The sequence below is a fragment of the Trichosurus vulpecula genome, chromosome 5 (genome assembly GCF_011100635.1).
Source record: "Trichosurus vulpecula isolate mTriVul1 chromosome 5, mTriVul1.pri, whole genome shotgun sequence".
In the NCBI taxonomy this organism is placed as follows: Eukaryota; Metazoa; Chordata; class Mammalia; order Diprotodontia; family Phalangeridae; genus Trichosurus; species Trichosurus vulpecula.
The window spans coordinates 220,125,196-220,137,508 of NC_050577.1; the positions used below are offsets into that span (position 1 = coordinate 220,125,196).

Consider the following 12,313-nt stretch of genomic DNA (forward strand, 5'->3'; position numbering starts at 1 on the left):
AAAGAGGCCGGGATATTTGTAGACTCTTAGTCACAATCCTGGGGCAGGTAGGTGGCACGGTGGCTAAACCACTGTGCTGGAAGTCAGGAAGACTTGTTTTCCTGAGTTCAAATCCAGCTTCAGACACTTAATAGCTATGTAACCCTGGGTTTGCCTCAGTTTCCTCATCTGTCAAATAAGTTGGAGAGAGAAACGGCAAACCACTGCATCTTTGCCAAGAAAACCCCAAATAGCATCACGAAGAGTCAGACACAACTGAACAACAGAATAATTGTTAAATGGTTTTTCCTGACATCGAGCCCAGCTGGCCTCTTTGCAACCTCTCCTCACCACTCTGGCTTCAAAGGTCTTACCCTCCCCAACATGAAAGTCCCCCAGACACCTGAAGACACCTCCCATCTCCTCCCAAAGTATTCTCTACTCTTGGCTAACTGACCATCTTCATATGACATGAACTCAAAGCCCATCGCTATCCAGGCTGCCTTCCTCTGGACACAAGCCCATCCATGGTGTCCCAAACTGAACAGAATACTCCAAATAAGGCCCCAAAGAGGCAGAGTTCAGTGAGACCATACCCTTCCTATTTCTGGACACCATGTTCTAGCACCTTTAACCAAACTCTTCACATCTCTTTTCTCCAAGGAATGTCATCTACCTGTCTTGTCAATACTCATTCCAATTAAAATGAAAATCAATCCCAATTGGTGAAGCTCTCTCCTCTTAGAACACCCAATGCCCCTACCTACTTTAACAAAACTTCGAATCAAAATGAGCTTGAGAGGATATTTGAATAGTTTTACAAAATTCCTCCTCCCTTCTTCATGGAGAGTTGGATAAGCTCCATTTCTCCACCAATAAATAACCTTTTTGTTTTTTTTAAAGAAGCGAGTAAATCATTGTGGGTAATTGTCAAAGAATGAATCCCCAACGGACCCCGTTGAGTGTTGCGCCAATACTCCACTGCTGTCAGATTCTGTGTTTTGCCAAAAGCAAGCACCCTTACTCTATAATCATAAACACAACGGACGGGCCCCTCTGATAGGGATCTTGGCCAGAAGTTCAAGTGTCTTTTCAGAAGCTGGCAACAAAGCCAACGGCTGGCACTGATCTCAGGCTTTAAGATATTGTGCAGAAAGATGGGGCTGGCATCCAAGAGATTTTACTCTGAAATTATCTCTCAAGAGCAAGTGTAAATGTATTTTATTAGTAGAGGGTATGTGTATATGTGCATGTGCGTGTGTGTGTGTGTGTGTGTGTGTGTTTGTGTGGTGGCTGTTATTTTAAAGACAAGCCTAATCTTATCTTGTGAGGCGTTTCACAGCTGCTCTGGGGCTGGTGCATTTTTTTCCCCATAAGACACTTTAAGTCCATTGTGAAGACAAAAAAAATATTGTTCCTGTACAGATGTGCATGTGTGTTTTTTTAAATATATTTTTGTTTTCTCCTTCATGCTGCTGCAAAGTTGAAAAGAGAAAAGCTTTTGGAAACATCTATAAAATCACAAGGGTTAAACATGGTTCTATGTGATCTGTATGAAGAAGTCCAAAAAGCTTATTAATCGGGAAGCAGGTAGCTTCTGATGGGCCTCTGTGCTCGGGATGGAAACTAAATTAAATCTAAGAAAGGTTAATGTCACTGGCTGAATCTGTGGCAGAGACAAATTTCTCCAACCGAGGGCAAAACAGGTCCCCACGTTAACTTTAGATTAAATTCCTTTCAGCTTCTCATAACACTCAAGGGTTAGATGAAAAAAGAGATAATTACTTTTCCTTGACCAACTGGACACTTTGACAGTGGGAGGGGGGGAAGGAAGAGGGATGGCAATGAAGGACCCTTGAAGCCTTCCCATCGACAGAATTGTGGGTCATAAGCACCTAGAGAGAGAATCCCATAAATCAATAAATCAAGGGATACTTCTGAAATCTACTGAGACAGAGGCGCCAGAGCACAGCAGAACAGAGAGTCAGCCAAGACCTAGATTCAAATCCAGCTTCTCCCACACACTGAACGGATCCGAATAAGCCATTAAGGCTCCCAAATCACATTCCTATTTACTACCTCTGTGACAGTGGGCCTCAGTTTCCCTCACATTTCAAAAGTGAAAGGTTTGGATTAGAGGACCTCTAAGGTTCTAAGTTAGGCTAGACATGACAATTCCACAAATATTAATCCACTGTCATGGAAATATGTTTTGCCTGACTACAGATGTATAACCTATATCAAATTGTTTGCCTTCTCAATGACGGGGTGGGGAGGGAGGGAGAGAATTTAGAATTAAGTGTTAAAAACAAATGTTGAAAATTGTTTTTACATGTAATTGGGGAAAAATAAAATACTAAATAAACAGAAAAAATATCCATTGTTAATTTGCTCTAAGAATTGTATTGAAGTCATTCTATTTGAATTGTGAGGGTGGATTGAATATGTCATGTTCGTTCTTCCTATCAAATAACGAATGAAGAAAAATTTTAAAACCTCATAAAAATCCAAACATTCCGATCTTTGATTTGGCAAATTTGCTAAAATGGAATTATACAGAATTATTATTTTGTGTCACAAGGTTCCTTCCTCTGCCTGCCTTCTAGTCTTTCAGCCACAGCCCGACTCTGTCTCCAAGAACAGAATCTAAAGCAAAAGAAACTCCATTAAAATCTCCGCTGCTCTGCTCCTGAGGCTTCAGGACCGTGACCTTGCTCGGTCCTTCAGTGAAGGGAGCTCAGGGCTAGTTGGCACAGACCTGTCATGGCGGACACATCACATCACATCATATAAACTTGACTCTTGACGCCCAAGACAGAACGTCCAAAAGGATTTCCAAAACAAGTCTATACGTCTCCTTTCCTTCATTCTTTGTCTGAAATGAGCTCTGCACTGGCGGGACTTTATTTTTATAGATTAGGAGCTTTGGACATACTCAGACATATTACATGTTGTCTTCCTTGACAGAACGTAACCTTACTGAGGGCAAGGATTGCTTCCATTTTCTCTTTGTATATCCTCAGTGCCTTGTACAGTGCATGGCATATAATCTGCACTTAATAAATGCTTCCTGATTGACAGGATCTTAAAGGGGATCTAATCCAATCCTCTCATTTTACAAAAGGAGAAACTGAGGCCCAGAAAAGGGAAATGGTTTTGTTCTGTGAAATTTGGATTCCATCAAAGGACTGCACTTGAGGACCTAGAGGGCTGTGGCCTCAAGGCTACAGGTTCCCCACCCCAGAGCTAGCCCAAAATAGAAAGGGCTGCTTGGAAGGGAGTAGATTCATAGGAACACAGGGACCTTTTTGGTTATCTGGTCATTAAGGGGAAATTGAGGGTCCCTAACTCCAAGACCTAAACTCTACCCACTGTTGCATGCTTTTCCCTTCCTAGATAAGCAAGTGGAAGCTGGATGACCACCTATCAGGGATGTCTCAGAGGGCATTCCTGCTCAGGTATGGCTTGGATTAGACCGGGGAATTCTTAACCTGGAGTCCATTAATTTATTGATTTAAAAAAATTAATAACTATTTTAATATAATCAGTTTCTTTTGCATTTCTGCATATTTTAACTTATGTATTTAAAGAATTATTCTGGGAATGGTTCCAGAGACTTCACTCGATTGCTGTTGAGGTGCATAATTCAAAAAACAGGTTAAGAACTCCTGGTTTCAGTCTCTGGAGGCCCTTCCAACTCTGAGATTCCACGACCCTCTGAGGAATAGCTGTGAATTGTAATGACTTCTGCAAACCTGAAGCAAAGAAGATTTTTCAGTCATAGTCGTGGTAAATGATAGCCAAACTTTCCTCCACACCTCACAACTTTATGACTGAGTGATTGAGGGGGTTTTAGGCTGTAATTTTTATTCCCTGAAAGAAAATCTCTATCCCCTTGCTCCTTGTATAATATGAATACAGCTCAAGAAAGGGGGTTAGCTGTTATTGGACAAAAGGTAACCTTAGAGGTAAAGATGGAGGAAAAAGGAGGGATTCCAGAGGAAATCGCTGTGTACTCGAGGGGCGTGTCTCTCCTGAGAAATCGATCATGCACCCATCGGGATGCTCAGGCATCCGTCCGTTTCACAGGAACAGCCCACATGAAGCAAAAGTCAGCAACAGAAGCAGTTCGGGGAGGATTTAATTATAGTGAGGAGAAATGCTGCTCCCTTAATGTGTTTGCAAGGCGGGTCTGTAAGCTTAACCCCTCAGCTGCTACAAGCCTAGCAACATCCTGCCAGGGCAGAAACAGAATATACAGGGCTCGTGCCCCTCTGCTGGGACCAGACCGAAAGCAGTTGTGGCCATTGTTAAGGACCACGGACAAGATGCTTATCTGGCTGGCCAATGGTCTCAGATACAAATTGGGAGGCCCAGAAGCTGAATCTGGTCTACAACCCTAGAACCACCCTCTTCCACACTTGAGGGGACCGTGCTGTTGTTGTTCAGTCTCGTCTGACTCTCTGTGACCCCATCTGGGGTTTTCTTGGCAGAGATACTGGAGTGTTTTGCCACCTCCTTCTCTAGCTCATTTGACAGATGAGGAAACTGAGGCAAACAGGGTGATGTGACTTGCCCAGGGTCACACAGCTAATAAGTGCCTGAGGCCAAATTTGAACTCAGGAAGATGTGTCTTCATGACTCCGGGATGGGTACTGTGCACAGGATGGCATCACCTAGCTGCCCTGAGGGTACCATAGATTTTGTACTTTCCAAGTGCTCCTACTTCCTACTATTCTGTCCAAATGCCCTAAAGGGCCACTAACCTGCCCGGAAATGTCCACCCACTTGCTCAAGGCCACACAGGTTGTAAGGAGCAGAGCCAAGATTTGAATCCAGACCCTCTGACTCCAAAGCTAACACTTCGGCCGCTTCCACTGCACTACGATGGCTCAAATGAATCGTATCAATGATTCAATTCAGGATGGTACAGAATAAGGAAGGAAACAAGGATTTATTAAGTGCTTACTGGAGGCAGCTCTGTAGCTCCGTGGGTAGATGCTGGGCCTGGAGTCAGGAAGGCCTGACTTTAGACTAGGCCTCAGACACTCGCTAGCTGTGTGACCCTGGGCAAGTCACTTAACCCTGTTTGCCTCAGTTTCCTCACCCATAAAATGAGCTAGAGAAGGAAAAGGCAAACACTCTAGTATCTCTGTCAAGCAAAACCCAAATGGGGTCACAGGGAGTCAGACAAGGCTGAAAAAACTACTAAACAACATGTGCCTACTATGTGCCAACACTGTGCCAAGTACTGTACCAATGTGTACATCACAAGTCTGAACCAAAACAAACAAAAACCATCCCCAAACCAAAGCAACAAAAAAGTCTCAAATGCTATTATGTCTTTACAGAAGTAAAAAATGTCTTTTGAAGGCTAAGTGTGATAAATTAAAATGAAAGAGAAAGATTTCTCGCTAGTAAGAGCTAGCCCAAAGTGGCTGCTTAGAAGGCAATGGGTTCACAGAACCACAGGTGAGGACCTAGAAGGGACCTTATTCATCATCTGTTCCAGGAGAGGTGGGGAACCCGTGGCCCATGATCTGAGGCAGGATTCCATCAGTCCCAGTGGGCCACTACTCTAAAGCTTTAGAACTAGAAAATTCAAGGCTGTCAATTACCACCACCTCTTCACCTACATCCAATGGATGACAGAGCTACATTCTGCACCCCGAGCCGCAGAATGGGTTAGAATGTATGAAGTGTTGGACTGCTGCTTCAGTCGCTGATCATCCATATTTCATGCCCTGTGGATATTTTTATGGAAATGCTTACAGTCAGACTGGCTGAAATATTGACATTTCAATGGTTTATGGGGACAGAGGGGCAGCATATTTGCCAACAGAATTGTCTCTAAAAGTGCAGGTTCTATGGTTGCCAACCTTGAGTCAAGAAGAGCTACCACTGTTTAATTAAAAATATATATATATATCCCTTAAGAATAAATATCCAATTCCTTTTGCTCAATAAACAATCTTCCAATTAGTAACCTAGCCTCCTGAGTGGGATACCTATCAGGAAATAGTACCTTTGATATCATATCACCTCCCCACGCATAAATTTGCATTTTCATAAATCAGTCTCTTACATGAGTTTGGCTTGGCATGCACCCATCAATTCTGGAGGGACTGATAAAATTTAACTTCTGAATCCTGAGTAACTTGGTTTACATCATTCTTCATGCTCCTACACTCACCAACCAATCGATGAATCAATAAACACATAGTAAGCACTCGCTATTTGCCAGGCACTATACTAAGTACTAGGAATAGAAAGAAATAGCAACAAGAAAGCCCTGCTCTCAGAGAGACAACAAGTACATAATTGGGTACATGCAAGAGACATACAAAGTAGAGGGAACGTGTCCCTAGAGGGAAAGCACTAGAACGTGGGAAAAGCCTCCAGTAGAAGGTGGCTGCATCTTGAAGGAAGGGGAGAAGGAAAGAGAGCATCCAGGCATTACCAGCTAGCTGTCTGCCCACTGGCAAGTTACTTAGCCTCACTGACTCTGTTTCTCCAGCTGTAAAATTGGGTTGTGAAACTCAAAGACTATGTTGTATGTAAATTCTATACATCCCCAGCTCCTAGTGCAAATGCTTTACATACATTTGGTGTTTAATAAATGTATGCTGAATGACTGAATAGCTAGATCCTAGCTTAGTGCTTGCATCCCAAGCTACCACATGACCCCATGAGGGCCAACCTGAGAGGCCAAGCATCTTTCCTCTGACATCAACAGCAATATTAGCATCTCAAGGGATTGACTGATCATTTATTAAGCATCCACTAAATGCCAAGCACTATGCCAGGAGCTGGAAATACAAAATGAAAAAATCCCTGCCCTCAAAAAAGCTTATGTTTTATCATATGTAAACCTTAAAGTACTATATATACATACATATATATATATATACATACATACACATATGTATGGAGAGAGGGAGAGAGAGAGAGAGAGAGTGTAGTATCAAATACAACTTTTTTCCCAAATAACCTAGCATTGCTCAAAGTATCCTAAATATATAATAAGTACTGTTTCATTATACTAATAGATGTGGAAAGAAACTCTAAGAATTTGCTAAACATCTTTATCTTTGGAGTTTTTAAGAAATAGTGTTGGTTTCCAGAAGACCAATGTGGAAACACGCTCCCTGCATTCCCTGTCCCCCTCAACTCCTGGAAGAGGTGAATGCAAAAAGAGACACATTTTTGGATATGACCAATAATGGGAATTTGTTTTGTCTGATGTATTTGTTATAAAGTTTCTTTTTCTTTTCTTTTCTTTTTGCAATGGGTATTAGGTGGGAGGGAGAGAAAATAAAATACTTGTTGATTGGGGAGCCAAAGAAACAAAATAAAATTTGAAATGAAGAAACAGCGTGGTCCCTCTTCTGCCCGTGATAGCTTTGGTCTGGTCCAGTGTGGACGGCTGGCCACTCCATGACCTCTGAGGCTTCCTTCAAGCTCCAAGTTTCTGCAGTGTGGGTTTTAAAAACCTACGGAGAACTCTTTAGCCCTCGAGTTCCAGGCTTGTCATTTATTACTACTATGCGGCAATACTCTGGTATAAAGCCAATAAATCATTTGGACGGGAAGTGGCTGGAGGCAGGATTAATTTCATTATCATCCTTAAGCAGATAGGTGTCTAGCATGGCCGCTGTCTCCAGTGAAGACTGATTCTCTATCTCTCCTGACAAGTCCTACCCTTGCCTTACTGACAGCTCTAACGGTTCTTCATTTTCCCTGCTCTAGTTGCTTGTTCTGTCTTTCTCAATTAACGGAAATAAGTGGAATCGGCCTCTTTCCTCCAGTGCCCATGCCCATTAGGATACCATTACCATGCCAGGCTGAGAGAGTCACTGACGCTGGCATCATTCTCATTGTCACAGCTGCACAGGTCAAACAGATCAATCAAAAACAAAGAAGCGAGGCATTTCTCAGCGGGCTGGGCCTCTTGACTTCTGGACATGCCAGCTTGCTGCCTGGGCCCGAGGGACAAAAGCAGACCCTTAAGGAAACCAAACAACGAAACTTCACCCCGGATACTGTGTGACCCTTGCCAAGGGCTCAAATCCCTCACTCCCTCTGTCTGCTCTTCCTGACATCTGAAGAAAATACCACCTACAGTAACATTCGACTTAGAATCTGTGACTGAGGAGAAGGCAGCTACATACGGCAACTGATTTCTTAGCCAGGTAAACAGTCTGTGAAGCGATTATAATCCAATGACAAAATGGTACCTATCAGAAAGCAACTCAAAGATGTGTATATATATATATATATATATATATATGAATATATATTTTATTTCCATAAAAATCCATTAAGTAAATAATTTAATGATGTAATCTATAAAAATGCTTTTTACAAGCCCATGTGACCTAATGCTTAATTCTCCCAAATGTGAATTACAGAGGCAGGAAGGCACAGAGGAAATAGCATGGCTCTGGGGAGTCAGGAGGACCTGGGGCTTGCTTCTGCCACTAATTAGTAGCATCGCCATAAGCAAGGTCATTCCCCGATCTCTAGGCCTCAGTTTCTTTATCTGTAAAAATATGGGGGCTGGACTTTAAAGATGATCCTTAAGGTTCCTCCCAGCACTAACATTCTATATTTCTATGATAGTTATCTGAGATGTTGTCTCTTCCTCTGTAAGTTCTTTGCTTGTGAATTGCTTCAACCATTCTAGAAAGCAATTGGGAACTATGGCCCCAAACTAGGCTCCCCGCCCCTCCGCTTCACCTCCAAAGAGATCCAAAAAGGAAGGAAAGGACCCATACATACAAAAATATTTATGGTGGCCCTTTTTGTTGTAGAAAAGAACTGGAAACAAAGTGAATGCCCCATCAATTGGAGAATGACTTCACAAAATTATGGTATATGAATACAATGGAATATTATGGTGCCATAAGAAATGACCTAGGAAGATGGGTGTGAACCAATACAGAGTGAAGTTAACAGAACTAAGAGAACAATTTATAGTAATAACATTGCAAAGAAAAAACTGTGAAGGACTTAAGAACTCGGCTCAATGCAATGGTCAACTGTGACTCCAAGAATGACAACGAAGCAAGCTAACCATCTCTTGATGGTGAGGTGATGGCTCAGAAGTTCAGAATGAGACATCCATTTCCCAGCAAAATGGTACTCATGGCCAATGGCTGGACTGGTTTTGCTTGACTAACTTGTGTTACAAGGAAGGTCTTTTTTTTGCATATGTAGGGAATGGGAGAGTGGTAGGGAGTGAGAGTGATATAAAAAAGTGGAAAGAACATTGATGAAACAAAAAAAAAAAACTCAGAAAAGGAAAAAAAGAAGTTCAGGGGTCATGTAGGGAAGTGTTGGAACTACCAATTGAAAATTAAGCTATATTTCTAAAATGAGCTGTATGTTAATAGAAATTCATAGTTTATGTGAAATTCTCTTTTTTCCTTCCTTCTTTGTATGAGAAAATATTCACGTTTGTTGACATTTGTGAAGTACATAATAGTCAAAATAATTAGAACAAAAAGAATATAAACTCTTTAAGGACAGGGACCATTTTGATTTTGTCTTTGTATCCCCCAGAGCCTAGAACAGTGCCTGGAATGTGGTGGGCATTTGTTGATCAATTAAAGAGAGAAGCTCCCTGACTGAACTCTCAAAATCAGCACCAATGGAGATTGGACAGGGACCAAGGACAATGAAAAATGAAGAATCCCTCTGTGTTTGTGTGTTTGTGTTTGTGTGTGTGTGTGTGTGTGTGTGTGTGTGTGTAGCTTACTTCCAGCTCTAAATCTATGATACCATGCCTCAGTTTCTTTATCTGCAATATGAGAAACATAACACTTGCACAGCCAACTCCCCAGTTTACAGAGAGGATCACATGGGATAATGAATAGAGAATGCCTCTGATGCCCAAATGCCACTGGAGTAAATGGAAGCCAGCGTCATTCTTACCTCATAATGACCGATGGTATTTAGCTTGGTTATTCCATCCTCCAGAATCACGGAAGAGCTATCTATGTCTAAGAGTTCTTTCTGCCGTGTGCCCAGCTGAAGCTCTGAAAGATACAAAAATCATTTTTCTCCCTTCTTTCAAGATTCCAAATGAGAAGAACCGCTCACATGAAATGTTACCCTCTCATTTTCAAGAATTTTAGTTAGGATCAAATAAAAACTGAAGCAAAAATATGAAAAACATCCATTTGAAGGCAGGAGGATTAACCGGGCTGGCTCCACTCTCCCTTTTGAGATGACATTTACCATAGTCTTTGTACTAGGGGTGTGGCTATTCAGGGAAGGTATTACAGGCCCTGGAGTTCCTTGTAGGAGACCAAAACTTCAGAAATGTCCCTATGCCTTGAACACATACCTGGAGGCCATTAAGGGCAAAAAATAACGTGGTGCTATGGTTTCTGAAACTTAGCTGGGGTGTGATTTACGGAGAACTGCACTGGATTCATTTCCATTTTTTTTTTTAGGGTAGGCTCAGTCAGAGTTTAGAACATTAACGGGTTTGCAAAAATTTGTCCACACTGAACAGTGGTGACTTTCCCCATCCTGGTCACACTCCTACTGTGATACAGTGGAAAGAAAGTTGGACATAGAACAGGGATTCTTAATACAAGGTCCAAGGACCCCCAGGGGTCCATGAACTTAACTGGGATGGGAAAAATGACCTTGATTTTCACTATAGTTGGTTTCCTTTGTAATTGGATATCTTTTGTTTTATGCATTTAAAGACATCATTCTCAGAATGGTTCCACTAGACAGAGAGCTGAAGGGGTCTTTGATACAGTGTCTTATCTAGAAGCAGTTGACCTTGAGTCCAAACCCCACTCTCTTCTCCCGAGATCACGGGCACCTCTCCGTCTTGGCTTCCTCATCTGTAAAATGAGGAATGGGGACTCGAAGACTTCTGAAGTCCCTCCCATTTCTACATCTATGTATCTATGACTCCATGTTAGGAGAAAAACATCTGCATATGGTAACCATACCATTACTTCTGGAAAGGGTTCTCCACTGATCACCCAGACATTCATGCACCCACCCAGTGATTCCCCAGACCCAAACCCCCTTCCCTGGTCACTGCTCCCCTAAGTGTGCTGTTACATCCTCCGAGAGTGTGAGCACTCATATAACAGTCATTCACCACTTTGCATACAATCCTCTCCTGTTCCACAGTGCTTCTGGAAATGCTCCTTTTAAGTGGAAATACATTTAATGTGATTGTACATGTGTAACCTCTATCAGATTGCTTGCCATCTTGAGAAGAGGGGAGGGAGGGAGAAAAATCTGGAACTCAAAATTTTACAAAATGAAACTATCTTTACATGTAATTATAAAAAATAAAAATACTATTCAGGAAAAAAAAAAGGAAATTCTCATTTTAGCTGAATGTTTAAGTTCAGAAAAATAAATTAAACAAAGGAATGTAAATTCCTGGAGGACAGGGACAATCTTTTTTTCTTATTTTTATCTCTGGCACTTAGCTTATCACTTAGAATACAGTAAAGGCTCAAAAGTGTTTTTACATTCATTCATTCATTTGTGAAGGTATAAAGATAATAGTAATGACCCATCCTCTGTCAGACACATGCTGAGAGTTTGCTGTTGTTGTTCAGTTGTTTCAGTTGTGTCCAACTCTCTGTCACCCCATTTGAGGTTTTCTTGGCAAAGATACTGGAGTGGGTCGCCATTTCCTTCTCCAGCTCATTTTACAGATGAGGAAACTGAGGCAAACAAGGTTAAGTGACTTGCCCAGGGTCACATAGCTAGGACGTATCTGAGGCCACATTTGAACTCAGAAAAATGAATCTTCCTGACTCCAGGCCTGGAGTTCTGTGCACTGAGGCGCCACCACAGACAATCTGCAAGTCTATTTATTCATATCATAGATGGATTGCACTGAATCATCCACAATCTCTCCCATGGCTCCTGGTGAGACCATTGTAAGCTGACTTAAGGAAGAATTAGAGGGCAGTTTGGGGCACTGACACATTTTTTTTTCTTTTTTGCAATGCTAAATAGACACTGAGAAACAGCTAGGACTTAGTGGATAGGGAGCAGCGGGTCTCTGAGTCAGGAAGATCTGGGTTCAAGTCCTGCTTCTGACACCTACTGGCCTTAGGCAAGTCACCACCTCTAGTAACCTAGACAGCTCTCTTAGACGATAATGTTCCAGAGGAGGTACCAGCATACGTAGGTAGAGGGGACTTCCTACTGGAATCTTCCAATAATAATGACATCATAGGTCCAGTCCAAAAAAAAAAAAAGGACTCTCTTAGTCTTAAATATTTGGGAAAGAATGTGGTACTGAATTAGAACTAGTTCCAGTCTTGGTTCTGTTACTTAT

The 12,313-nt window shown here is 41.9% G+C and overlaps 1 protein-coding gene across 1 annotated transcript in view; it reads right to left on the reverse strand.

The window, feature by feature from the left end:
• The window catches only part of PLXNC1 (plexin C1), a 232,113-nt gene that overhangs the window by 23,718 nt on the left and 196,082 nt on the right, over window positions 1-12,313 (reverse strand). The window contains exon 23 of the mRNA XM_036760062.1: window positions 9,916-10,019. Within this exon, the coding sequence (XP_036615957.1) occupies window positions 9,916-10,019 (104 nt within the window). The remainder of the gene's footprint in view (window positions 1-9,915; window positions 10,020-12,313) is intronic.